Source organism: Pteropus medius, unplaced genomic scaffold (assembly GCF_902729225.1).
Source record: "Pteropus medius unplaced genomic scaffold, Ma_sr-lr_union100, whole genome shotgun sequence".
Classification (NCBI taxonomy): Eukaryota; Metazoa; Chordata; class Mammalia; order Chiroptera; family Pteropodidae; genus Pteropus; species Pteropus medius.
Window position 1 is genome coordinate 14813761 of NW_024349225.1, and position 27346 is coordinate 14841106.

The window sequence follows — 27346 nt, forward strand, 5'->3', positions numbered from 1 at the left end:
GCCCGTGGGGTGGAGGCGCGGCTGGAAAGGAGGGACATACGGAGCTAAGTTCTGAACACACGGAGTTTGAGGCGAAGGGGTAAGGCTCGGAGGCTTGGCCCACAGCAGGAGCCACCCTTAGCCACCCATGGTGACAGCCACTCAGTTCAATGGGTTCCTGTGGGGTCCTAGCCAGAGCAAGCGGCAGGAGAGTGAGAAGAACCTACAAGAACCACACCATTAAAACTCCCCGGGGAGCAGATCCGGGTGTCGATGGCACAGATTCTCCACATGGCGGCTTTGTCCCTCCATAGCAAGGTCAGAGCACCGTGGTTCTTGGCACACACGTCACCACGCAGAGGAGGAAATCGGTAACGCCCTGGGACAGTGACAGGACTCCCTGTAAAGATTTAAGGCAGCCTGGAAGACACCCCCAAAATGTTGGAGACTTTGAAAGAAATTCTTCAGTACAGCAGAGCGGTTGCAAATCTATGCTTTGGGGTTGGAGGTCTAACTCTACCATCACGAGCTGTGTGACCCTGGACTAGTTGTACAGCCTGAGTCTTAGTTTCTCCATCTGTAAAATCAATGAAAATAATAATCGCACAGTTGCAAGGAGCAGATGAGATATGCACACAGACTGCTCGCCAGAGGCTGGGTGCATAGTAAGCACTCAGTGAATGAGGGGAGAGCAAAACATGTCACATGAACCTAGTTTTATGTCCGGTTTCCTATGGGCTAAGAAACAGGAGTTATACCTGGCGAAAAAAAGAAATATCGGTGGACAGACAGACACGTAATCTGTATCTACATCTAGATAGATAGATACAATATACATGAATTATTTCAAAATTTCTCGCTAACTACTCACTCACTTTCTCTCTGTCCTTCTTAGCCAGTTGGGAGATTTCAAATATTTGCATTTTACCACATTTTTCTCTTAGGAACCTGAGTCCTTTACCTATGTTTCCTGGCAACACCCTCTGGAGGAAGGTATATAGCAGTGACAACCTGGATGTCACCGGAGAGTGACTATAAGACACTGTCTGGCACAGGGTCATATAAGTTCTCACTGAGGCTTAGTTTATAATATGGAAACTTTATCTTTTCCACTGATATATGGAAGAGGCACATGACTGTGTTAAATTTACATAACTCCATATTGTATTCTTTAATGTTTTGAAGAGAAAAGAATACATTTCTTAATTTTGACAAAAGCACTTTTAAAAATGGTTTTAAATTGCACATAGTAAACTCCCCAGATCCCAGAGCACAGTATCAGAGTCCCAGTCCAGAAAATGTTCACTCGAACTCAGCAAAGTTTGTTCACTGGTTACAAAGTCATGGATTTCTTGTTCACTGGTTACAAAGTCATGGATTTTGTTCTCTGGGGCAATCTTATCTACAGTAACAAATGTAACTCAGGCTCAGCAAAGATACTGCATTTCGAACCGCAATTAGTTAACCTAAGAATTAGGTACAATGTATCACAGTTGCTAGAAAACGATTCAAACTATGGGCCCTGACAGTGGATCAGAAGTATTGCCAAGAACCACAATTTCTAGAGACTGAGTTTGGAAGGAAAAAGGAAAAGGAAGGAAGGAAGGAGAGAGGGAGGGAGGGAGGGAGGGAGGGAAGAAAATAAGGAATGGAGAAAGAAAGGGATAAATTACTAAAGGAAAATCTGTCAGTGAAGTCATCCTTCCTTTCTTGGATAATGGCCTAATGGAACCAAGGGAAACTTATAAGTGAATAAAAAACTACAGCAGCCACTTGCATCCAAAAAGATAGAATCAAGAGATTTAATGGCAAAGACAGAAAGGTCCCAGGAGACCATGACAGTTTCACAGTCCAGGCGCATAGTGAGCGAACGGTCACAAAGCCAACCGCTGCCTTTTTACGGCAGCCAAAATTCCAAGGACTTCAGCATGGACGCTAAGGCTCTGCTCACGTCGGAGCGGAAGGAAGGGAATCCCACTCGCGATGTAAGAAGGCCTCGTGTCTCACAGGCGTGGGGACGAAGACCCAGAGCCATGATACCTGAGAGCTCAGGAGGTGCTCCTTTTCTCTAATAACTGAGTTCCCTTTGATGGGGGCCGAAAACCGAACTAATCCATAATGAATTCCATGCCACAGCAAACCATTTATTCTCATTTAAATGACCCCAGTGGTCTTGGAGGGCAAGAGTAAAATCTTTCCAAGGTTTAGGTACACACGAGATGCATGTACTTACATGGAGAATTCAAATTCTCAGATATAAGAAACAAGTCAAATAAAAACACCCTCCGGCTCCAGTTAGAAGATTCTAATCATCCAGAAAAAATGTGACAGCGACTGAAATAAATCAGCCTCAGTGGGGACAGGCAGGGACGTGAGAAACACCACGTCCGCAGGTAGACCAGCATTTAATAGATGCGGGGAGGCAGCAATATTTCTACAAAAGGGTACATATCGAGTTTTCCCAGTTAAATATCATTTTAAAAACTCAGCAGGAAAGGTCAACCATGAATGAAATCCCACAATGCAGCCTTTGTAAGTTTAAGAAATCTCTATTTTGTCATGCAATAAGTATTCTCCATTTTTTTAATGACTGCAAATTTTCATAATAACTGAATCATATTTTCTTAAAAATGATGGCTGCCAGGCATTTCATCTGTCCTCTGGGTATGCATCCTACCTCACACCTCACACCGGAATCAAGCCTCCTGGCACCCAGGAGCTGTTTATTTGGCTAACCCAAGTAAAGACTTGGTGAAAAGACAAATCTTCATTTTTATATACTTTCCGCATATATATTTCTTCACTTAAACATTTGTGTCTTTCTTCTCTGGCAGCATTTGAGCCTAGTGAATATCCTGGAGATAGGGTAAAAACAAGTGGTAGAATTTTTTTTTTTAATCTAAGTTTTTGTTTTATTATCCCAACTAGTAACTAAGTAAAAGGCTAAGGGATAGGTAATGAGATCTGTGGCCTTCCAAATACAGGGGTGGTGACTCAAGTCTAAATTTGGTCAACGAGCATCAAAACATTGAAAAGTCCTGATAAAAGTACTGATAAAACACTTAGGTGCTACAACAAACATGATAAAAGGAGCTGGGGTGTCAGCCCCAGTGCAACGGGAGACCATTAAACAAGAAAGCGACACAATCTGACTTGCGTTTTAAGAAAACCATTCTTGCAGCTGTGTGAAGAATGGATTACAAAGAGGCAAGGTAGGGAACCAGCAGAGCAGCTGGGATGCTGTCAGAGAAAATAAGGAAGAAACGCCAGAGTGTTCGATGGAAAGGCTAGGAGTGGATCATCGACAGAAAAAAGGCAGGTGCATTCCAGACGCCTTCTGGAGCCGGGAGCACCGGCGGGCCGTGGGGTGGACAGGGCGGAACCGAGCGTGGTCCTGGGTTTCCCGGGGGCCTTTCACTGACGCGGGTGGAGCGAACGACTGAGGTTTGTTCTCACCCTGCATCTGTGCCCACCGGCCGGTTACCACGGACGTGCCGACTGCCAAGTCAGGGACTCCTCGTGCTCAGTCTCGCTTCATGTGACACCACTAGCCACGTCCTCTTCCCTAAAACTTCATTCTCACTTGGTTTCCAAGACACCACCCTCTTCTGGCTCTTCCCTTACTCAACAGGCTTCCCTCGCAGGCTCCTTACCCTCCCGACACGCTTTGCTTGGTGACCTTATCCAAGCAAACCATTGTTTTACCTGTCGGCCACATAGAGCCTCCCCAATCTGCACTTCTAACCAGAACGTCGCCTCTCCTCCACAACCACCTACCCAGCTGTCCTCTGCCCACTGCTGTTGGGATGTCCCAGCGGCACCTTAAACCAAAAGCAACTTCGCCTTCTTCCCCCAACACTCCTAATCCCTCAGCCCATGTTCTTCCTCCAAAAATAGGCCCAGCTCCCCAGTCCCAACACCTTCGGCTGGGCTTGCACAGCCCCTCCTTCACGCCCACATCGAATCACCTTCCGGGCCCCGGCAAATTCACTTCCTAACTGGTTCGTGAGTGTGTCCCGTCTGTCGCGCCGCCTTCAGGCAGGCCTCCAGGTTTCCACCATTGTCCCGGTCTGCTCGGCCTCGCGGCACTCGAACCTCACCCTTCACATCTCAGGACACAGAGAGGTCCGCCAGAGGCTGCCCACGGCCTTTAGGAGAAAATCCGGCCTGACGGAGGACAAGCAAGGTCCTTTGCGAGTTAGCGCCTCTGGCTGGCTGTCCTGCCTCAACTGCCACCATCTCTTATACACGGCTACCTCCCACCATACCGAACTGTCTTTCCTGGCTCATCCGTGACTCTGTCTACACCGCCTGCTCAGCTGAAGCACTCCTCTCTCCAGTGGCCTGAACTCGGTCTGGGGTGATGCCCGCCTGAGTGTCCTCACGGCATGCCACTCGCGAAAGACTTCTTATATTGCTTATTGCTCTGTGCTGCTCCCACTGAACCGTGAATTACGTGAGGGCAGGAATCACTTCCGGTGTTAACACTGAAAAGGTGCTTAATGAAGGTTTGCTGAATAACTGCACCTGGATCAAACTCAAGCAGGTTTTCCGTAACACATGATCTGCTATGTACAGTAACCGTGACCAGCAAGATTTGATAAGAAGAAACATTAAAGACTTTTCTAAAATTAATCAATAACATCAGCCGCTGACTTTCACATACCACCTTTCATTACTAAAGAGCGAGGTCTGTCCAAGGTATATGTCGCTATTATTGTGATCTTTTCACATTAATATTTATCAATGTTTAGTTTTTCAGTTCTGTTATTTTTAGTACTCAGTTTAACTAAGATCAACCTGACAGACTTGCCCTCCATAGCAATGTCTGATGTCTCATGCATAATAATTCCGTCTGAAGCACACAAGATTTCTGAAAAATCTTAGGGTATTTCCTACTTGTTCACTTAAAACACAAATATTACCACCATCATCACCACCACCACCACTAACAACAAAACCCTATACCTTAACCTTTTTCTGAGAAAAACATTTATACAAAATATGTCGTCATCTGTCAACCTCCAGAGGGTAGGGGACTTTCACCATTTATAATTTATGTAATCATTGGTTAAGTGGTATTTTTCCAAGTTCCAAAGAATGCATTAAGGACTTTCCCAAGAAAGAAATTAATGAGTAAACTCATATTCATATACTGTGATGCAACTGACATTTCTGCAAAACAAAAGGGAAAGTCTACGTGTTTCTTAGGAGTTGGCCCTCTTCATAACCATGACTTAACCACATCCTGAGAAAGCAACAAGTATTCTGCTTTGGACAACACCACGAAAAAGTCCTGTGGCAGACACCACTTCGGATGTCCACCGCACAACTTATCCAACTCAATAAATGGAGCCTGAGATTTACCTTAAATTTGATCTATGAAATTTGGCAAGGAAAAAAATGTGATAAAAAAAAAAAAGAAAAACGTGCTTTTTAACGTCCTATGTCTTGTCAAATTGGAATTATGACGGCATGCCCAGCTTTCTGCATTCTAACCCGGAATAAGGCGGGTTTCCTCTGGGCGCTCTGCAGACGCGGTGACGAGACACAGGACACCGCGGGCTCTTCGATCTTTTAAGGAGGCTCAAAAATAAAACGGACTGGAGACCACTGGATGTGGAACTTACCCGCAGAGCGAGCAGTCGCTGAACCCAAGGACCCAACAAAGGCCCCAGCGATGAGAACCCTGCGCCCTTCCGCCGCCTCCCAGGGGTGGAGGCCGCCGGGCCCGGGCGCCCGGGGGCCACGCGGGAAGGTGCGGGGCGCCGCCGCCCGCGGCCCCCAGGCTGGGCAGGTGGGGCGCCCGCGTCCGCACACGCGGGGACCGGGGCGCAGGCCGCGCTCGCTCCCCACCCGCGCCCGGCGCCAGCGCGCACGGCCCGCCCCGACCCCACTCACAGAGCCCGACCCGAGCCGACCCTGTCCGGCTCGGCCCCACTCACAGAGCCCGACCTGACCCGACCCGGCCTGGCCCGGCCCGACCCCATTCACAGAGCCCGGCCCGACCCGACCGGACCCGGCCTGGCCCGGCCCAGCCCGACCCGATCCGACGCGACCCGGCCCGGCCCGGCCCGGCCCGGCCCCACTCACAGAGCCCGAGCGCCGCCGCCAACACCGGCCACAGCCAGCGCCTGCGCTCCGGGGCCGCGACCACCGCTCCGGGCCCGGCGGGCGCGGCCATCGTCCCCCGCTGCAGCCCCACCGCGGTCCGCTCGGCTCGGCCGGGGGCAGGGACAGGGGCTCGGCTCGGCCGGGGGCAGAGGCAGGGACAGGGGCTCGCCTCGCCTCGCCTCGCCTCGCCTCGCCGCGCCTCGCCGCCGCCGCCGCCGCCGCCGCGCCCGCTGGCACCTCCGCGCCGCGCCCCGCCGCCGCCCCGCCCCGCCGGGCCCCGCGCCGGCCCCGCCCAGCTGCCCGCTCATAGGCCGGCTCCGCGCCCCGTGCAGCGCGCGATTGGCAGCGCCGGCTGCCCATCACCCCTCCTCCGGCGAGGACACGCCCTCCAGATCCCGCCCAGGCTCCCACCCCCGCGCCGCAGCCCGGGACCCCGCCGCCGCCGCCCAGCCCTCTGCCTGCGTGGCTGTCCGTCCGGCTGTCCCCGCCGCGACCGCCTGCCATTGTCCCCTCTGCCTCACTTAGGGTCCCAGCCCGCAGATCTCTTCATTGTCTCGCCTCGCCTCTGTTTCAGCTCTTCTCGGTTTCTGTGAGCCTCATCTAAAGAAAAATGAGTTTATTTACAAAAAAAAAAAAACCACCCAAAACAAAAAACACCCTGAGGTTAACTCAAGCACGGTGGGATACGACGGAGAGAGACTTCCTTTCAGTGGTCCAGATGGAGCACAACTTCCCCTTAGCCTGTCTCCAAGGCCTGTCCTTGGCCTGGATTACATCATTTATGTGTTGCAATTTGAGAAATCTAGCTTAAAAAGAGGTCTCCATCTTGCCTGACTCTCCTCAAAGGAGCCCCCGTTTTGAATTAAGAAGGGGTGGGAACTGGGAACGCCTACTACCTGGAACACGAATGCGGTTTTTTGTTTGATTCGCTTCTGCAAACAAAATGTCCCTCCGTTTGTCCATAAAAGTTGGGATGGGGAAGTTCTCCTTGACTCTGAAGTGCCTCTGCTGACCCTGCTGAGCTGGGCTACCTTGATCCAGAAAGGTGTCTGCCTCCCGCTGGTTGACCAGGAAACACTGACAAGTGTTTGGAAAGGTCCGGATGAGAATAGCCTACGAAAGGGAAAGAGGAAGGGACAAAAGTATGAGAAAGATGAGGGCGAAGGAAGAAGAGGGCAAATCCAGATGCCGGGCTGGTGGAGGGGAGGAACACTCTCTGGGACAGAGCTGCTCAGGGAGCGGAGAACATGGAGGGAGAAACCATCTGCAACCTCATATTTCGGGATTTTGTCTAAAGGCAATCTTATTGATGCTCTTCCTGGTATTTTTGCTAGTTCAGGACGGTGAAGTCATAATACAGCCATTTGCTGCTTAACGATGGGGTACGTGCTGAGAAATGCGTCCCTGGGCGTTTTCATCACGTGCGAACATCACTGAGTGTACACACACAGACCCAGGTGACACAGCCTACCGCACACCCAGGCTACGGTGCAGCCTGCTGCTCCTGGGCTGCAAGCCTGGACAGCAGGTGACTGCACAAAACACCCCAAGGTCAACTCAAGCACGAGAGAAAACGATGCAAAAAGAGACACGGTAAACATGAGATGTGTGCGGCTACCGGGGTAACACGGCACTGTCTTACTGTAAACTGTTTTTTACAAGTAGAGAGAGTACACCCCAAAACAACAGTAAAAAGTATACTAAATACATAAACCAGTAACATAGTCGTGTACCGTCATTACCAAGTATTACGAACTGTACATAATCGTATGTGCTGCATTTTTACGTGACTGGCGGGGCAGGGTGTTTATTTACAGCAGCGTCACCACAAACACCGGGAGTAACGTGTTGCTTTACGACCTCACCTTGGCAACGTGGTCACGCCCGCCGGCTACAAGCGTCACTCTGCCCTAGGAACTGTTCACCTCCCTATAACCTTCTGGGAACACTGGGAATCGGTCGCCGTGTGGCCCGGGGCTGTACTCCCCTGGGTGCGTGCCTGGGTCCTTTATCCGTCCTGCTGGTAGGCCTTGGGTAGGTTCTGCTCTGTTTTGTTTTAGTGAGAGGAAACTAAAAAAGCATGACAGCCGTTTCGCCCTCTTTCTCTCAGCAAGATGCTTCTGAAGTGCGTCTAAAATGTCACAGGTTGAAAAGACTCCAGATGCGTTAAGCGAGTAGCTACTATGTGCTGTAGCTGTTGGACACCTAGCCTCTCAAGGAGCACTTAGTCTGCCAGTGTAGACAAACGAGCAGTGAACTAAATGTTGAAAGATGCTGGACGAGAAGGGCGAGTAGAGGAGAAAACTAAGGCTGATGAGGACGGTGGTTCTCGAAGACACAGACTCTCTGCTGACTGTGATGTCTGGCCCAGGAGGGGTCCAGGGGAGGTGGGATTCTAGGTGGACTTCAGAGGATGAATACAGGTTCCCCAATGAGAAAAAGGAAAAGCAAAGTCAGAAACGGGAACACGGTACCAGGTGCGAGGCGTAATGGGTAAATCCCGTGTGGCTTGGACTGTCAGGGGAATGAGGGAAAGGGAGGAAAGAGAATTCTAGAAAAGTTGGCTGCAGTCATATTCTAAGGAGCCTTGGGTTGTCTTTCTTCTGTAGGCGGGGGGAGGGGGGTGATGAAGGGGGAGTGACATGTTCAGATCTGTGTTTTAAAAGGGTGACCGCTCAACAGACAAGTGGAGGCAGCACGAAATAAGGCGTTGGCAGCGGAGCTGGAAAGAAAGACAAGACTGGAGAGACATTTCAGAAAAGGAAGGACAGAACTGGGTATACATCGGATGGGAAGTCTAACCAGGAGAAGAGCATCCAGCGAGACAGATGTGACCTCCGATTTCCAGCATGGGTGGAGAGTGATGCTACCAGTTTCCCGAGACTAAAATCCCAGGAGGAGAACCTGGTCTGCCGGGAAAGCTAACGAGCTGGGCCTTGGACACAGCTGAAAGCGCTGTGACACCCAAGTGGCCAACCAGAAGGCAGTTAGCTAACTAGGTCTGGAGCCCAGGGAAGTATCGGAAGGCTGACGTGGAAGCTGAACATACAATAAACAATATCAGACCATCGGCGGATAATAAATATTTGTTGAATGACTAGACGAATGTCTAGTGAATTAATCTAGAGATGTTACAAAGAAAAAATTCTCGTCCAGCATCTTTCAACATTTAGTTCACTACTCGTTTGTCTACACTGGCAGACTAAGTGCTCCTTGAGAGGCTATCCCTACATGAAGGATCAGAAACCAGTGTAGACAAACGAGTTGTGGTTGTTTTAGCCAAAGTCCTTGCACTGTGGTTTCTGATCCTTCATGTAGGGATAGTAAATGGGGAAAAAAAAAAAAAACAACAACAAACACCTCGAATTTCAATCATTATTGTCAGCCTGAGGCTCTCAGTAAACCTCCTGTTCAGATACCTTCTACCTCCTGCAAGTCCTCTTTCCAGCTCAAGCCGTCCAGGCAACATGATTTGAAGACCTAACGATCAGGTGAGAAAGGTTCTTTTTAAAGGCCCGCTGCCTCTGAAAGGAACGGGCTCCCTGGGGAGAATTTCTCCCACAGCGTCAAGAAGGGGAATCTCGTGCAGAGGCTCCGGATTTTAGTTACCTGTGCACAGGCCCACTGGCCTCCCAGCCTGTTCGTGCAGTGCACAATTAACGCGCCGAGGAGGAGGGGTTTGCTTCGGGAACATCCCAGGGCTTTCTGTCTTCTCTTGATAGAGTTAAGATAAGGAGCATTCACGGGCCATCTGACGATGACGAATAGATAGAAGCAGAATTTTCTAGAGCTGGATTTAGTGGGAGAAGGCAGGAAGAGCGTGACAGGCGGGAAGACTTCCAACAGATCTTTGCAGATTGAGGTAGAAGTCTTCTCCCACCTCCTGTTTTCGCTGGCATTCCTTCCCTCCTTGTCTTTGAAGATCTGTTGCCAGAGGACAGGGGAATGCTGTGATCTGTGGCCGGTGACAGGAGGTTCCTGGAACGCCCAGAGTTTGAGTATTAAGGGATGACTATGAGACAGAGTCAAAGGTGAGTCCCAGGCCACGTGAGAAAGATTCGCCCGAAGCTAAATCAGTTTCAGGAACATTTCTGTAGAAAGAACATCTTAATCCAGGAGAAGGATTACGTTTTTGCTAGAAATTTTTGAAAAATCTGAAAATTAGAGTTCTGGTGTCCCTGGGTGCAGAGGCACCAAACCGTGGTGGCGAGAGCGACCGGGGTCTTTGGAGGGGCGAACTGTTCAGTAGGAGAAGGCTTCTGTCGCCAGACTTCTTCATTCATGGTGACTGGAGGGAAATGTTCCTTGAGACCCTCTGTCTCCCAGAGCCCTGCAACCGTCTAGGCACTGCTTTGCTTCACAGAAGAGGATCATGTGCCCTGGAGAGGGGTCACAGGCTTGCCCCTTACCAAGGGAGGGGTGCTCCTTGCTGTGAGTTAGGCCATGGCTAGAGGCTTCCCGTGTCATTGTTCTCAGGGGCAAATGAGATACTCTGGCGGAGCCTGCGGAATAGAGAGAAATAGGAGCAAGAAAAAAAAAACCCCGAAAATGATAATAACTCCAGTACGTTCAAGTGGGAACAGAGAAGATAGAGTCCTCTTAATAACTGCAGAGACTGAGCTTTTCAGAATTCCAAAGCAGTTACGTTATTTTACCTAACAAACTATGTTTTGTTGTTTCCTCATTCTTGGAAAACTTCTTAAGTTTGCAGGGCACATTTTTTTTTTTTTCCACTTAGGTTTGATGAATAAACTTTTCTGGCATCTAGAACTAATTAACATTTTAAAGTGTATTTTTAGCCTCCTTGCCTTGAGCTCTAAGAAGAACTAACGATTCAAGTTAGGACAGTTTCCAATAAAAAGAGGTCAAGGACTGAATGTTAGAACTCCACAACTATAATTCACTGGTGTCAAACCATAGGAAGGAAGTTGACAATTCGGTGTCTGGCACATAGTACTTCTAAATGTTTGTTGAATGAATGAGCTGTCAGATTAATAAATAAACCGATGAACGAGTTAGGATAGTCACCCTTTGTTATTTCCTGTCTGGTTAGTTATTTGCTAGAATGACAATTCACGTTGATTGTCCAAGTACCAAAATTTGTATTGGTAAGGAATTTGGAAAAATCGCAGTCTTTCAGCAATTATTCATTGAGCACCAGCTTCGCTAGCATAAGCCTCAACACCAAGTATTTAAAATTTAAAATACAGCGAAGAAGCCATGCCTTAATGATATCGGGACAATTGGGCACCAATTATAACCAATTATACAATACAGTAGACTTCAGTATTGCAGTGGGTGTCTTGTCTTCCAATAAATAATGATTAGAGGAGACACATACAATTGGTTTTAATATGTTAAAAAATCTTTTTGGGGGAAGGTTAGAGTTTGGGATTTATCCAAAAGAAAAGAGATTTTCCAGCTGAAGAGAACAGTTTGAATAAAAACACAGAGATGGAAATTCACAAGGCTTTGAAAGGTGGTGCCTTGAACCCTAGGCTCAAAGGTAGAGGCGAGAAATGGGCAATTTCACTATCATTGGGAACTGCAACATCCAGAACTCAGTAGGGGAGAGTCTGGAATTTGGCAGCGACGGCGACATGGCCACACATCCATTGCAATTTATTAGCCATGAATATAAATAGAATTATGGTTTTCAAAATAAGAGGTAAAAATTACATCAGTAATGACACCGCTGTTTTCTTTTGTGTCACTGATTTGCAAAGATCAAAAGAGGAAGAAGGAAAATAGGAAATTATCTTTCCGTTGAGAAAAACGGAAGGCTATAAACACAATTGCGGAAACGGCCTTTTGGGGGCGCGGGACTAAGTCGTGCTGTCTTCCTTTATGATGGCGGCAAGCGGAGCTTTCGTCGGCTCGTTGGTCTAGGGGTATGATTCTCGCTTAGGGTGCGAGAGGTCCCGGGTTCAAATCCCGGACGAGCCCTTCTTTTCTGATGAAGTAGAAATTCCTAAATCAATCACTTTTAGAACAGGTCGAGGAATGTAATAAATACCTGTTGGCGCAAAACACAAAATTGAGACCTTTGGAACGGAGAGCACACTTTACCTTTAAACACCGTTAAAGGTGTAAAGTGAACGCGTAGCGAGCGCGCTCGCACTGTTCACACTGCGGCCGCGGTCGGCGGCCCGGCCGGTTCCGGAGTGGCGCGCGCGCGGGGGACGCGGACTTCCGTCCGGGGTCGCCTGCGGGTGGGGGCGCTTGAAACCGCCCGCGGGGCGGGCTGCGCGGCGGCTGGGGGAGGCCGGCGCCCCTTTAACCCGGGACCCGCTAATGCCGGCGGCCCCGGCGGAGTCGCGGGGTCCGGGGATTCTGCGCGGCGCGTCTCTCTTTTGGAAGCGCGTGCGCTTTAAAGGGTGCAAGCGACGGCCATGCTTTGCTCCCGGACGTACAGTAACCGTAGACTGTACGAACCGATCTCATTCGGTCCCTTGCTTCGCAAAATTAAGGCAATCAACGCTCGAGCTCAAGCCCCCGGACTAGCTGCATTTAAGCCGCTAATGGGCCGAGAGAGGAAAATAACTTTCTTTCGATTCCGAGGAGAGGGTTAAAAAAAAAAAGGAAAAAAGAAAAGGCCTGGGCTCGTCCGGGATTTGAACCCGGGACCTCTCGCACCCGAAGCGAGAATCATACCCCTAGACCAACGAGCCGCTCTCGGCAGAGGGGCTCCCGGTAGCGCCCTTCTGCCTCGCCCCGCCTCTCGCCGCGCTTCCAGCCCGACCCCGGCCCGCGCCCCTTCCTCGCCGCTGGGACCGCCCCTCCCCGGGCCCCCGGCGCACGCAGGAGCGGCGTGGGGACAGGCACCGGGCCGAGCGGGCCGGGGCGCAGCGCCGGGCCGCGCTCCGCGCCTCTGCCGCCCGCCCGGCCCGGCCTGGCCCGGCGCGGCGCTCCGCTCCGCCGTCCCCCCGCGGGGCGGCCGCGCGCGGGGCCGCAGGCCAGGAGGGCGCAGGCTGGGCCTCCGGGCGCGCCGCGGCGCCGCGTGCCCGCCGCCCAGCGTCGCCCCGCCGCCAGCCTTCGCCGCTTGTGGGGAGCGCTCCCCACTCCCGGCTCAGACCCCCGCGCCCACCCTCGCGCGTGGGTGGTCGGCAGTGCGGGCTGGAAAACCCGGGCGGGGCGCGGGGCGCGTTGGCCTCATCCCGACTACTTCGGAGCGATGGGGAAGGAAACCTCCAAGGCGAGAGTGTCGACAGCTGACTTTCCCCCGGTGCTTATTGCGGGTCGCGCCCCCTTTAAGCGCCTCGCGTGCGTGGGACTCGCTGCACGACTCTGCCCGTGGGGACTGTGTGTGCTGTCGTCCTCTGCAACGAGGAGATCCCGGCGCAGGCACGTTGAGGAGCTCGCTTAAGGCCACACGGCAGGAAGCGGTGGCGCTGGTATACGAACAACCGAGGTCTCGGAAGGTGGGGTGACCGGGGGCGGGGGCAGCAGAGGTAGGGTCTCCCGCGTGCTCGGTTCCCGGCCTGGCGCCTCCCACCTGCCTCGCCCGCCTGTGGCCTGCGCCCCTCCTCCTTCCCCGGCCCCCTCCTTGCGGTTCGCGGTCGCGTTGCAGAGGCTGCTCTTTCCCCAAGCCCTCCCCTCTGCATCCTTAGCTTCTTTAATTCGGGGTCAGTGGAATCCGTCGCTATTTTATTGAGCAGCACTTGAATTTTGCTCAGTGCTCTTGGCATCGTACGTCACCTGGTCTCGCATCGCATAGAGGCATCTCGTTCCTACTATTTTTACCTGCCCCACAGAGCACAAAGTTGACTAGAACCAGTCAATTAAAACTTTTAGCCAACAGTAGTAGTTTGGTGGTTCAGGTGTTGCCTTTTTGCAGACATCTGTTGTATTTTTTGCCTATCCTCCCGCATCATTTATTTTGGGAACAGTCTCGACCCCCAGTTTCACCTGGAGGCACCCCTGTTGCCCCTCCCCCTCCCATTCACAGTCCTTGAAGATAAAACAAGACTCCCCTGGGCCCTAGTGCCAGGAGAGGTCGTGTGACTAGTGCCCTGTGACCTGACCTCTCCTTCTCCTTGGTCATAAGGAGTGGTTCAGGTGTGTTCACACGTGACCTCGGCGGGCCTGTGGAAAACCCCAGCAGAACTCCCCATGATACTTATTGGAAAAGAATAAGCTCGGTCCACAGAGTCTGCAGGCTGGGAAGAGCCTGCTTGGCCAGCACAGAGGAACGCAGAGACCAACCACATTGCTTGAGTGTTGTGTTTAGACCTATCCATGAAATTTTAAATTATATTATTCAATATATAGGTAAAGAGAGAGATTCATAAATGGATATAGTTCTATTTTGCATATGAACTGGTTGCCTGTGCATACGTTTATGCCCTTACTTGACATGTAATAATTGGGTGTCTAGTTAACGGGTCACAGACCGAAACCAGGATGGCAGACTGGGCCATGCTCAGGGTGACTTCACTGAGCAGAGTGGGTTTCCGGTGGCCGTCTGGGCGCCTGGCTCCACATGCAGCTGAAACAGCATCGCGTCCCCTTCTAAACACGGGCTTAGCCCTTGGGGAAGGAAGGACACCGCTGAAACCCGAAGCGAGCGGGTGGAGGCGGAGCCGTTCTGCTCTGTTTAGCCTTGGAGTGGAGAAGCCCCAGTGTTTTCTTCAAGCTTATTAAGGGAGCCTGAACGCGGCAGTGTCCCTCCCGGCCCCGGTGATGACTTTGTGCGAGCTGAGACGCAAAGGCGTTTCTTTGAAATCCCAGCGTCGACCGTGCAAACGCGACACCTTTCGGCCGAGGGGAGGCATCAGCGGCCAGGCCACGGTGCGGCCCCGCACTCCGCCAATTCCCTAGCAAGGGCTCCGTCACCGTAAGGAGTCTGAGAACGGGGTCTCTGCTTTCCCCGCAAATCGCTCGCATGCTGTGACGGACTCGGTTGACAGAAAAGCATTCCGACGCCATCACGCGTGCTCCTTCAGGGTCGCGTTCTGGCCACCTTTTATTGCTCTGTTCTCTGCCACCAGGAGGTACGGAACCTCCGGAAGAATAGTGGAGTTTTATTTTCACACGCCCCACGCTTCCCACTCCATTTCTTCTCCAGGAAGGGGAGAGCGGTGGCTTTCCCCTCTTTGTCACACACACTCACAGTCATGCACACATTCACAAAACTCTTGCCCGGCGACTGTGTGCGAGTACACAGACAACCCGAAGACGTCTATAAACAAAACCGTGTATTGTTCGTATGTCCGTAGCTGGATAGATAGATGATAGACAGATAGATAGACCTCAGAATAACTGACGCACACGTCTCTCAGACTCTGCTAAAATACAAAGCTTATGATATTTTCAGTCTTCGCTAGGTTACAAATTTTAGAAGATGTATCACATTTAAAAAGCTTTGAAAAAATATATATCCCAAACACGAACACTATCCTGGAGTTAGGACGACTATAAATGGGATGAGGAAATTGAGGTACCAGCGGCAAGAAAAGGCCTTTTAGTCTGGGAGACGAGTTTCTGAAGTCAGAGCAGAGCGCGATCTGACAGACCCCCAGAAAAACAGCTGCTCCGACGGCCAGGTCAAGCGCTTTGGGACACCGACACGCTCGACTCAACAAGGACCAACTCTAAAGATTAAACGTGTGTGGATCAGCGTTTTTCCGCAAGAGCGTGTGAACGGGGCAGAGGCTATCGTCCCGGGATGGGTAGGAGGCCTCTGATCCTGTTAAAGGGGGAGCTGTCTGGGAGACCTCCGGAGACCCCCACCCCTCCTCCTGAGTGAGGAAGGGGCGCCCGGGCTCCCGTGCAGGAATGGCTCCCCGAGAAGCCAGGAGGCACGTTTTCATCAAGCGGTTGGCACATCGCGGTGCTCGGAGCACCTCCCAGGAAGCGTATGGTCCCTGCTTAGGGTCGCCTCGCCTTCTGCCAGTGCAGACTCCAGCCCCCCAGGACAGGCCAGGGGGCGGGCATCGTGCAGGTGCCCCGGGCCCGAAGCCTGCCATCCTCCTCTCTGGGGGTGGGCTGCTTCCTGCCTCCGCGCCTCCCAGACAGAATGGGGTGAGCTGAGCCCCTCGCCGCCGCTGTGTCTTCAGCTAGGAAACCACCCATGGGAAGAGCGCCTGCTGCCGGAACAGCCGCGTGCTGTAGGTGGTCTCGGGGTCGCCTGTGACTCACAGGAGTCGTATTTCCAACACTGCTATTTTCTTGCGGTCAAAACGTCAAAACAGTAAAAGGCTATCCCTTTACACACACGAAATCCGATCCGCTAAATCAGAGTCCAGTTCTGAGTGAGGTCAGCCGCGGGGATGGGCGGGTGTGGAGTGTGTCTGGACCCCATAGGCTGACCAGTATCCCTGGGGACTTGTCATCGCTGTAAACTGTTTTAAATAAGTCTTTTTTTTTTTTTAACCAAGTCCATCACGTGACACACATTCGCGCTGGTAAAAGCCTGCCGCCCTCAGGTCCAGCTCAGGTCCAGGCTCTGTCGGGGACGGGGACGGGGTGGAGCAGGGGAAACGAGCACCGGGGTCTTCAAGCCGCCTCGGTCCCCGCGTCGTCCGCTGCTGCGGTGGCCGCCGCTTCCGAAGACACGTCTCCAGCAGCTTCGTCACAGTGAGCCCGTCTTCACATTTTAGTGTCCTGGACAGAGGTGTCGCCCTGTCCACAGAGGGGGAGGGATGGATTGGGGAAGCGGTTCGGCGGTGGGAGGGCAGACAGCCGAGCTGGCGTTTGCAGGAAGGTGGATCTGGTGCCCACGTACGGGGCGGGTCTGGAGACCGGGAGATCTGCTAGGGGTGACTCGTGACTGCAGAGATGAGGAAGGGGGACGCGGGGTCATGGCACTGTGGATGGAGAGAGACAGAGCACGTGGAAGGCCCTCACCGGGACACTGGAGACCCGTGGGCGGATGGCTTTCGGAGAGGGGGTGACAGTGCGGGAGGAGGAGGCCCAGTACCGGGGGAACGGCTAGCTGGTGGGGGAGTGGGTTTCAGGGGTTCAGGGGAAGATGGTGGAGGAACAGAGCGAGCAGGGTGAGTTGGTCTGGGGAGCGCTGGGGGGGAGGGGCTGGCCGGCCTCTGGGCGAGTCGTGGGCCGCGGGGTGCGGTCGGGCCAAGGGTGAGCCGGGCTGGGCTGAGCCATCAGGAGTCCCCGGAAGGGGACAGGGAGGCCCGGGGGAGCAGTGTTCACAAAATTCGACGGCTGAAGCCTGGCGGTGGAGCCAGGGGAGCCAGCCCAGGCCCAAGTGCCCCCATTCTTCCTTAGGGGGCAGGGGCGGGGCGGGGCAGCCCGGCCAGACGGAGGCCAAGGGCGGGAGGCGTTTCAGGGGCGGGTTGCAGTGCCAGCTGCTTTGCAGAGGTGCGGGTGACAAGAACTGAGATGTGACCAGTCTTTGGTGGCCGGGAGGGCACTTGTGACTTTCAACATCATTGATAAGAGCAGGGTCACCAGGGGGAACAAAGGAGAGGGGACAGAGGGCATAGTGGGGTGCGTGTGAGGGGGGCAGAGTGGAGGGGCTTTCTTGAGGGCCGGAGAGACCTGGCGTGTTTGCAGGCAGGAAGCAGGAGCTGGACGGGCAGCAGGACGACCTCGGTTAAAACGCAGGCAAGCACGCTCGCGACCGCCCGGGCACGCGGCACGGGGCCGCCGGAGCCCCGCACGGGGCGTCGTGTCAGGGAGAAGGGGCCTGTCCTCCGGCTCGGGGAGGAGGGCATGGACCCTGAGAGGATGAGGAAGGCGGCTGGTCTTCCTGTTACTAAGTGGAGGCACCGAAGTGGCTGGTGTCCTGGGGAGCGGGACCTCGCTCACAGAGCGGTGCCCAGTCCAGCTCACCCCGCCCACACCCACAAGTGCCCCAGACTTCTGGGCCAGCGGGAACCCCGAGAGAGCATGACACAGGCTTCCCTATCTGTCCTCCTGTCCCCTCGCCATCCGTGACAGCCTGTCTCACTCCTGGGCCTGTGATGGGGCCGTGAGGAATGTGGCATGTGACAAAGGGCCTGGCCCTGGCCCTGGCCTCCCCGGTCCCAGGTGAGGAAGCAGGGCCACCTACCTCTGTCTCGGGGACCTCGCCGCTGGTCTCCAGCTCGGCCTGGCCGGTCCTGGGGCTGTGGCCTGGCTCCGGAGCAGCCTCCTCCTCCGGCTTTTCCTGGCCTTTCCCCTCCGCCCCTCCGGGGGGACTCTGCGGGGTCTCCTGCGGCACAGCCCCCTTCTCCGGCGGCTTCTCGTCTTGGCTCTTTACCCCATCCTCCTCCAGCTCGGCGAGTTCCTCCACCTGCTCCTGGGCTGGGGTCTCCCCTGAGGGGGTCCCGTCCTTGGCCTCCGAGCCCGGGGCAGCGGGCGGCTCGCTGGCCTCCCCTCGGCCGTCCGGTGTGGCCCCCTCCCAGGCCGGACCCTTCTCCTCCGGCTTCTCCGTCCAGCTGGCCGTCCTCCTCAGGGGGCGCTCCTCGCGGGGCCCGGGGCTCCTCCTGCCTTCCTTCCCCACTGCCCCCTCGCCCTTGGGGGGGAACACCTCGTCCCCATCTTCTTCCCGGGCCCCGTTCTCCTGGGGAGACCCTGCGGCTCGGAAGTCGCCCAGCTCCCCGCAGTCCGACTGGGACCTTCGGAATCTCCGGGAGGGGGGCCGCCTTTTGATGGAGCCCCTCGTCCGCACCTGCGAGAAGGCATTCGGGAGAATTACCCCAAACCCCTGAGAAAGGCCGAGAACCCTGCAGGTTCTTTCGGAGGCAGTCCGAAGCCCTGCTCCACGGGCACCCGAGGGGCGCTGGACCTCCCGGAGGACACGGGACCGCGACCACCGATTAGGGATTGTGGCCCAGCAGGTGCGAAGGTGCCAGGCAAGCTGCAGGTTTTCATCTCACGGAGAGGCGGATGCCGTCCATCCGGTGAGAAAGCTGAGCTATGAATTAATCGCCCTGTAAAGGGTCAGTGGGGTGGAGTCATCCTAACGTTCCAATTCTTCAATGTTCTTTGAATGAGCTTTATATCTGACAGGTTTCCTTGTAAATCGACAAGTTGAGTAAAATCTATCTCTATTTTGTATAAGAGTCATGTTTTAGCATTTTGGAAATTATACTTCGACAGAGGTGAAGCCGACAGAGAAGAGGGTTAGGGGCCTGCTGGTGGCCTGGCCCAGGCACAGGGACCTCCTAGGGTGTAGGGTTGGACAGCTAGCTGGTGACCAGCCTCCTCCCTCCCCTAGCGCAGCCCTTGCTGTCCCCACGAAGCCGGCCAGCACTGGGGACGCCACGCAGCCAGCGTCCTTTGCTTCCTACGTGTCAAGCCCACCGTCCTGGGAGCGTCCGGCGGGGCTACCTCAAGTTCATTTCCTCCCCGGGAGGCGTGTGCATCTGGGGACCGGGGCCCACCTGGGCCCAACTGACTTCGTCAGAAGTTCAGTGGAAATGTCTCAGATGCCCCAGTTTACTCCAGGGATGTGCCCTTTAAAACTTTATTTCAATTAAATCTTATTTTCATGAACTTTATTTTCGTAAACTTTACTTTCCCACTGACCTACGTTTTGGCAGTTGTCATCCTCGTTCTATGTCAGAGGTTTGGGATGAAAACTTGGTTTCGAAGCCTGTCCAGACCCCCTCCTGAGACCACGGTGAGGCCAGCCCCGCGGGTGGTCGAGGCCCCGGCCTTCACGACCAGCAGGCTTCAGACGTGAGCTTGCCCGCTCCCTGGCCACCCTCCGGATGCTACGGCCCCGGTATTATAATCAGGTGGCAGTGCCTCCCACCCCGCCCCTGCTCCCTAAGGACACCCTGTGGGAGACGAGGCCATCCCCTGGGCTCCTCTCCCCCCATCACTGCAGGCTGTAGGATGTCCCCTCTGTCCCCAGCCAGCAGGCTCAAGCCCGCCCATCGTGTCCTTACTCCAGCTTGCTTCCTCGGGCCTCGCCTGTTTCTACACACTTGACCTCGCTGCTAGATGGAGTTTCTGGAATGGCCCAGAAGACGGCACCCAGCTGTGATCGGTCCTGAGCTCTGAACTTTCTCTCCACCGAGGACAGAGCACTCTGTCCCTAAGCCTGACTTCCGGTGACAGTTACGGGGAAGGAGAGGGGAAGAGAGGGGGAGGGGGCTGATCTCAGCTCAGGGGTCACTTGCCAAGAAGAGGAGAATTTCCGATCTGTTGATACCCAGCCCTGACTACAGCCTACGTGTGTCCTCGTCATTATCACAGGACGGCGACAGGGTCGAGAAGGTTCAGGGTGCCCGGTGCCCGCGTTCCCACCGGTGGGCCACGAGACGCGGGCCAGACGCTACCTTGTTGTAACAGGGCAGGTGGCTGCCTTCCGGAGGCTGGTCGAAGCTGACGGGCACTTTCTCTGGCTCGCTGGGCCGAGACCGCACGCCAGGGCTGCTGGGGGTGGACGGCGGGCTGTGGAATGGCGACACCGCGGCCTTGAGTCCAGGACTCCTGGGTGAGGCCCTCGGCAGCAGGGCCGCTGGGTCAAAGGCTAAATTGGCCTGTGGAGAGAAGATGAGACGTTTCAAGTCGGGGGCCGGGGAGCAGACGCGGGTTCCCGCTTCGGCCTGGCGGTCGCCTGGCCTCGGGACGGCGAGGCTGGCGACACGGGGCGTTTCGCGTGACTTCCTAACCGCTCCCATCTGCCGCTTCGTGTCCCGCTGCTGGAAGCACCCTGCTCGGCCCGGCTCCGGCGACCTGGCTCACGCCAGGCCGCATTCCAGAAAGCCCAGATTGCTGACCTGGACCCAACAGGAGTGCCCGGGACAGCCCCATCCTAGAGACGAGGAGGCCAAAATCGCACCTGCCGACGCGCAGGCCGAGGACCTCGCGGCGAGTCCGCGGCACCTTTCCCCGCTTTCTCGCCGGAGGCACAGTACTGACCCCTTCTGGGCGTTTGTTAGTTGTCAGGACGCATAGTTCCCCCTCCATCACACCCGAGGACCCTGATATGGCACTCGAGCCAGGTCTGTTGGCCCCTCGGGCCCCAGGAAACAGGGTCTCCGTTGGTGGCTGGCCAGAGGGGTGGACAGAGCAGGCTGCTGGGCCTTCCGGGGGAGCCAGCAGAGCAGGTGCCAGTGGGAGCCCCCACCGGGGGGGGGGCGGGTCACAGTGCAGCTGGAACCAGATCGCAGTGAACCCTGAGGGCGAGCTTGCTGAGGAGGCTACCCCAAGGTAACCAAGGCCCCAGGGAGCCATGGATTGGGTGGGGGAGGAAGTGTGGGTCCCAGACCCACCCTGCTGCCATGGAGAAGGTGGCGGTGCAGGAAAGCAGCCACGCGGAGATTGGGTGAGGGCCTCAACCCTTTGGTGCTGCCATCTCATAGCTGTGTGACCTGCAGTGAGTCCCGCAGGCTTTCTGAGTTTCGGATCCTTCATTTGTCCAGACTACTTAGCCCGACACCTCTAGAGTCCCTTACGATCTGGCCCCTGCCCTCTCTCCTGCCACGGCCCGATTCATAGCCCGCAGCCACAGCCTGTCCCTGCAGACCGCCTTGGGCATCCGTGTCCTGGCAGACGCCTGCATGCACGCGAGGACTCACAGACGACGTAGAGCGTGATCCGTGCTTAGGAGGAAGGTATATGAATTGTGATTGCGATTTTAAGAAAGAACTAATCATACAGACAGGACCGAGTCATGGCAAAATTTACAAATATAAAAGTTAAGTAACAACACTGAGCTCACACCACGTCAGAAAGCCAGCGTGAGGTGAGTCCCAGGGGATGGTTGTAGCCCACGCAGGCTGTGACAGCTCATCCTTCACGGCAGAAGGGACGCGAACTGGGCATTAGAGGTCCCCATGCCCCTTCCAGTTCAAGCTGAGAAACTCCCCCTGTGAAACTGCTTGCAAGTAAAATGGATCTTTTGAGCCCACAGGGAACGTGAACTTTGAATTATGAGTGACCTGAGTGAAGAAAAGCATAGTTCATAACTCACCTAACAGAATATTTAGCAGAAAAATCTAGCAGAGGATGCGTTTCTGAGTTCTGTCCCAACAAAGCAAGGTTCCTGTGGGATCTGGCCAGGTCGGCACAGTGTCGCCACTCTTGATGAGATGGAACAGTCAGAGATGAACACTCGGTTCTCAAGTGGCTGCGTTTCCCAGCGAGGGCCAGCAGTGACGAGAGGGGGGCCGGGGGCCGGGCTGCAGGGCACAGGGCACTCGGGAGCTGATTTCTGGCCCTGCTGTGTTTGCGGGTCCCCTGTGGCCTCTGAGAGTAGCAGGCAGCCTGCTCTCTCCTGCAGCCAGGGTGAGTCGGTGCTTCTCAGGACGAATTCAACTTCCGGGGGGACCCCTTCCTGCCCTGCACAGGGCAGGCTCGTGGCCGAAGCCAGAAGTGCTTTCCTTGACCCCCAAATCAGGCCGGTGGCCAAGTTGTGGGCGCCCGTAGCTGGGATCGGCAGAGGGTGGGGCTCCTGGTCCCGGCACACCCCTCCCGCAGCGTCAGAGCACCGCTATGCAGTGCGGCCCACGAGGGCCCGGCCGTGCTCCTGGGGGCTACATGGAGGCCGCGGTGACAGCTGGAGGACCGTACACAGGCCCCACCCAGACGAGTCACGCCCAGCTCCTAACACTCCTCTGTGCTTAGGTCACGCTGTCCCCATACCAGGAGCACCTCCCCGCCGCTTCCCGGCCTCCTGTCCTGACGGGTGATCACGGGGCATAGGTGTCGCACACAGCGCTCATCAATTACCCCTGCCCGCTCCGCTCTCTCCTGCAAAACTCTGGAGCAGTGGTTGTCACTCGGGGTGGCGGGGATGGGGGAGGGCGGCGATTTTGCTCCCAGGAGACTTTTGGCAATGTCTGGAGACCTTTTTTTGTTGTCCCGACTTGTGGCAGAGTGCTACTGGCCACCTGCTGAGCAGAGACCGGAGATGCTGTGACACCCAAGGCGGCCTCCTGCAAGGACAGGGCCCGGCCCGAGTGGAGGGCGGCGGGAGTCTGGCGGCTAACGCGGTTCTCATCCCTGGCATTTACTCTCCGCCGTGTCTCTTATCATATCGTGTGCGAATATTGTCCCCCCAATAAGACTGTGACCCAGATGCGGAGTCTTACACCTCATGTACATTCTGGGAAAGCCAGGCCAGCTGTGGGCACGGCATGCGGGGGACCACGTGGGGGTCGGGGGAGGGGCAGGGCACAGCTTCCCGGGCGACGACTCCGGCCCTCCCAGTGCCACGTGAGCGGCTGCATTTCAACCCCGCGCTAGACCGATGCCGACCGTGGCTGCGCTCAGGCCTTGGGGGAGAGGACCAGCTGTTCCTGGAGCGTTTCTTGCATATAATGTGCTTTTCCCACAAGACTGTCGAGGTACCCTATTATTCATCAGCCACTTTTAGGAGTTAACTACACAAGCTCACGCTGGATATGGTCCTCATTTCAGCCCTTTGCCCCTCAGGTAGAGGTCCTCAATTTTTAGAGCGATTTGGTTATCGGAGGTCAACTCTCCAGGTGACACATGACATGCAGATGTTGGATAGGAAGGGGCTGGGTAAGGGGTGGCCACCCTCTGCCAATCCCAGCTACGGGCGCCCACCTGAAGCACTCACCTGAAGCTTCTCGATCAGAGGCGAGCTCTTCACCTTGACTTTGGGGGGCTGGCTCGCGCTGGGTGGTGATTTCTGTAGAGCAAATGGAGCGAGACAAGCGGATGAGTGAGGCGAAGGGGGAGAGGGTGCTGGCGGGGGGCAAAGCCACGGGTGGAGGGAGAGGAGAGAACATGGCCTCAGCGCCTCCCCACCGAGCTTCGTGGCCACTTACCCCCCGGGCCGGGTTGGGGCCTCCGTCCCTCCCTCACCTGTCCGCTAACAAGACCACTGAATCTGTGAATGACAGTGGGCGGGACAGCCCGAGACGCGGGTCACCTGTTCTGGGAAGAATGAGTCTGTAGCCATCGTGAAGGAACAGACTGGGTCTGAGGGGACTTTGTCTAACCTCCCGACCTTGGACGACAGGAGCCAGCAGCTGGAGGGCATTTCAAGGAGACAGGGTGAAATGACCATCCAGTCTGCTGGTCACAAACAAAACAAGGGACCACCACCCCAGAGTGAAACCCGATGGGTGTGTTCGAAATTCTTCCCCTAAACTAATGATATTTTGGAAAATCTCATCAATGGTGTGTTGTTTATAAATTATCATTTTCCAAAGCATGGAATATTCATTTTGATTAAACGGACATTTATTGAGTATCTACCAGATTCCAGAGACCGCGCTGGTTATACAGGGAGGAACATGACTTAGTCTCTGCGCTCTGGGAACAGACGGTGGTGCGTATATAAATATCTCATTCCGCGTGCTCTGTGAGTTGAAGATATTTTTGTGATGAACGTATGCGGAAATCTTGTCTGTCTCTGATTTTTATGTTATTATATTATCTTAAAAGATGGACTCCTTGTTTTGTGCAAAATCCCTATGATCAAGTCTGGTTGCACAGGAGGACGGATCCTCACGCACAGGAATAAAGACATGATGATGACGATGGTGATGATGATGATGATGGAGAAAAAGAAGGGGAAGGACTTCCCGGGGCTGGACAGAGGCCGAGGCAGAGGAGCGATGTCCCTCCAGTGTGCAGACCCCGCGTGGTCCCTGCCTCTCGCCCCCACATACTGACTCACGTGAGTCATAAGAGGAATGACGACGACCCCCTAGACACCTTCTGCGATGCGCATCGAATGAGACGGTTGTATCTTCGTGAAGGAAGGAGGAGACTGACTCGGCCGAACTCCTGTGGCCTTTTTGAGGCCCCGCATTGCGGGGTAGGTGTGGCAGTGGGCCAGTCACTGGCTGGGACCCGGGAGGCCCCCAGCCCCTGCTCATTCTGCTTCGGGGAGCCGGGTGGATGCCGCGGCCTCGGCCGCCTCAGCCAAGACCCAGGTGGGTGGGCCGGAAGCCGTGGTTCCCAGGCCCACGTGCCCCCGGCCGGGACTCTACACCGTCAGACGTGTTCCCAGCGCACCCTCGCAGGGAGCCTCGCGTCCGCGGCGAGGACAGACGGCTTCTGGCCCAAACCGGTGTCCTAATCTCCGAGTTTTACGGTGAAATTTCACATGAGCCGGTGTTTCTGAAGGTACAGTTTTAGGAACCATAGCTACGATTTTGCTGACGAAGCCCACCGCGTGTGACACTTAAACTCTTCTCTTCCCCGTCTGACCACTGTCTGCTGAAGAGAGTGGGAGCTAAGAAACACGTCCCCTTCGGCCCAGGACAGGGCTGGGAACCCAGCTCCTCTCCACAAAATCCTCGCCGATGGGAACCGACGCCGAAGTAGGAAGAATCCGAAATAGCCGCTCATGCAGTTCCAGGGGACAGCAGCAGGTGGCAGCATTTCCCTTACCATTCCACAGGCGGCTCAGGCAGGTGGCCGCGCGGCGGGGAAGGCCAGCCTTCCATCTCTGTATGGACGCGTATATGTCTAATAGGATATTCCTATGATGTCTTAAAGTTGGGGACCCGATTTTTCAGCTGGGAGTGTTTTCAGCCCTTCTCTGGGTAGACGAGGCAGGGTCTGTGGCCACATTAAACCCCTCTCTGCCTGGGCCCCCCTGAGATAGTAATCCCTGGCCACCCTGCCTGCAGGGGCTGACCCCACCCTGTCAGGTGCGGGGCGGGCAGGGAGGGCGAGGAGTGGGAAAACACCGTCCAGCACTGCGTTGGGCAGCCCGACTGGGACCCCTTCCAGGCCCCCAGGCTCCCGGCCTCGGGGCTCCTGCAGGCTGAGCTTCATGAGAACATGCGAGCTGTGGGCGCAGCCTCCGTCCAACCCGTCCAGACAAAGCTGGTGGCCCATTTTATTTCTGTGTGAATTTTAAGGTGACGAAAAGTCACGGATCCTGGAGGCGATGTCCTTCCTCTGTGCGGGCCGCCTGTCACGGCAGGTGGGCTGCCCTCTAAACCCACCGTCCTTTTCGTCTGGTTGTTACATGGCTTTGAGCGGCTGGGTGGTGTCCCCTGGCATGACGCCTGTGAATTTACTCCTCCCAGAGCCACCGAACTAACCTGAGTCACTCCGCTTTTGTCCAGGGAATACGATGTCCCCCTCTGGCCCTCACACGTTTGGTTAGTGTTCTTGTCTCATTTTACAGAACAGGAAGCAGGCCCAGGGTGGTGCAGTGACTCTCGGGGACCACATCCGGGTGAGCAGGGGCAGCCTCACAGTGGGCTCCGACGGCCACGGCCTCAACCTGTCCCAGCACAGACACCGAGCCCAGAGGGTGCCGCTCACAGGAGAAGTCGACCTTGGCGTGTGTCACAGCCTTGACCGACCGCCCCACGAAGCCACAAGGTTGCAATGTTAGTGCTTGAGAAGGCCCAACGAAACACTCGGGGGTTTGTTAAACTGTGCTTCTTGGGGTTCTCGCCCCAGAAGAAGACCCTTGTTGGTGCGTGGGGGGCGGGGTTGTTCTCAGAGCAGATGGGGCTCTGGGCCCTCTCTCCCTGCACCTGAGCGGGAGCCGCCGTGGGCTTCTGCTTACAAGCCTTGGTTGACAAAAGGTTCAAAAACCACTGGACCACCTTAGTTCACTTCACAGGGAAGCAAATGGAGGCAACGAGGCTTGCCCAAGGTCGTCAGGTGTCCATCCTTGGGATGTGGCTCCCCCGAAAGCCAGTGGGGAGGTGGTTAAGGTGGGATCTGGGCACCGGACAGTCGCTGGCTTGCTTCCTCTGTTCTGGGCCTGGCCTCCCGGAGTGGACAAGAGGACGTACACATCGTTTCTGGCAGGGACCATGAGCACAGCGACGGCTCATGGCTGCTGGGGCTGCTGGGGACGCTGCTCTCACAGCGGCAGCTGGATAACAGAGCACAGTGGGCACGCAGCCCGGGCGTCCCTTGCTGACCACGGTCTGAGATGCCAGAGCCTGTGTGACGCGGGTGACGTTGGCCATGTCTATCTGAGGATGACGCGGCCTCGCGTGCACCTTGGCTCCTTCCAGGGACCCCGACAGCAGCTGGCCTTCCCACGACGCCTCCTGATTCTCACCGCGCGAGTCTGCCTGATGTAAGCGTACCTCTCTGCAGGTGCCGTCTGCCCAGGGAGGGTCACGTGCATCAGCCCTGGGCGTGGACGGTCCCTCCCTCGGCTCCTGGGTCTGCGGTGGTAAAACTACAGGGCCCGTTGTCTTCGCTGAAATTCCCGGGCTTGAAAAATAGTGTTCTTGCCGCCGGCGGATCACGAAGGGCGGGAGGAGGGGGCCTCGTTTTCCGTGTCAAGGATTCAGGGAGCATTAGGAACGGGAGACTCGTTCCTGGACCTGAAATGGAGAAACTGCCTGCACAGGTCGTGAGCCCTGAATGTGGGGACCTCGTGCCCTCC

At 55.3% G+C, this 27346-nt stretch overlaps 3 protein-coding genes, 1 long non-coding RNA gene and 2 other non-coding genes across 8 annotated transcripts in view; 2 read left to right on the forward strand and 4 right to left on the reverse strand.

The window, feature by feature from the left end:
* MPZL1 (myelin protein zero like 1) overlaps positions 1-6292 on the reverse strand; it is a 29439-nt gene extending 23147 nt beyond the window's left edge. The window contains exon 1 of one of the 2 annotated variants that reach the window (XM_039881534.1): positions 6073-6292. In XM_039881534.1, coding sequence (XP_039737468.1) covers positions 6073-6163 — 91 coding nt within the window. In that variant the 5' untranslated portion in view covers positions 6164-6292. The remainder of the gene's footprint in view (positions 1-6072) is intronic. The other variant, XM_039881535.1, reaches the window with a different exon arrangement.
* A 210-nt stretch (positions 6293-6502) lies between these two features.
* On the reverse strand, positions 6503-10376 carry LOC120617495 (uncharacterized). The gene is made up of 4 exons (XM_039881121.1): positions 10293-10376; positions 9703-10161; positions 6990-7206; positions 6503-6693 (listed from the first exon to the last, which is right to left on the reverse strand). Exons 1-4 carry the CDS (start codon positions 10374-10376, stop codon positions 6611-6613), a joined length of 843 nt encoding a protein of 280 aa, XP_039737055.1. The 3' UTR covers positions 6503-6610.
* Positions 10377-11967: 1591 nt separating this feature from the next.
* TRNAP-AGG (transfer RNA proline (anticodon AGG)) lies at positions 11968-12039 on the forward strand. The gene has a single exon. It is a non-coding gene; the product is annotated as a tRNA-Pro (tRNA).
* Positions 12040-12692: 653 nt separating this feature from the next.
* On the reverse strand, positions 12693-12764 carry TRNAP-CGG (transfer RNA proline (anticodon CGG)). The gene has a single exon. It is a non-coding gene; the product is annotated as a tRNA-Pro (tRNA).
* A 4004-nt stretch (positions 12765-16768) lies between these two features.
* The window catches only part of RCSD1 (RCSD domain containing 1), a 37016-nt gene continuing 26438 nt past the window's right edge, over positions 16769-27346 (reverse strand). The window contains exons 6-9 of one of the 2 annotated variants that reach the window (XM_039881532.1): positions 23582-23653; positions 20328-20531; positions 18110-18709; positions 16769-16901 (exon numbers count right to left, since the gene is read on the reverse strand). In XM_039881532.1, the coding sequence (XP_039737466.1) occupies positions 16848-16901; positions 18110-18709; positions 20328-20531; positions 23582-23653 (930 nt within the window). In that variant the 3' untranslated portion in view covers positions 16769-16847. The remainder of the gene's footprint in view (positions 16902-18109; positions 18710-20327; positions 20532-23581; positions 23654-27346) is intronic. The other variant, XM_039881533.1, reaches the window with a different exon arrangement.
* On the forward strand, positions 18705-19541 carry LOC120617702 (uncharacterized). Its single transcript, XR_005657006.1, has 2 exons — positions 18705-18941; positions 19259-19541. It is a non-coding gene; the product is annotated as an uncharacterized LOC120617702 (long non-coding RNA).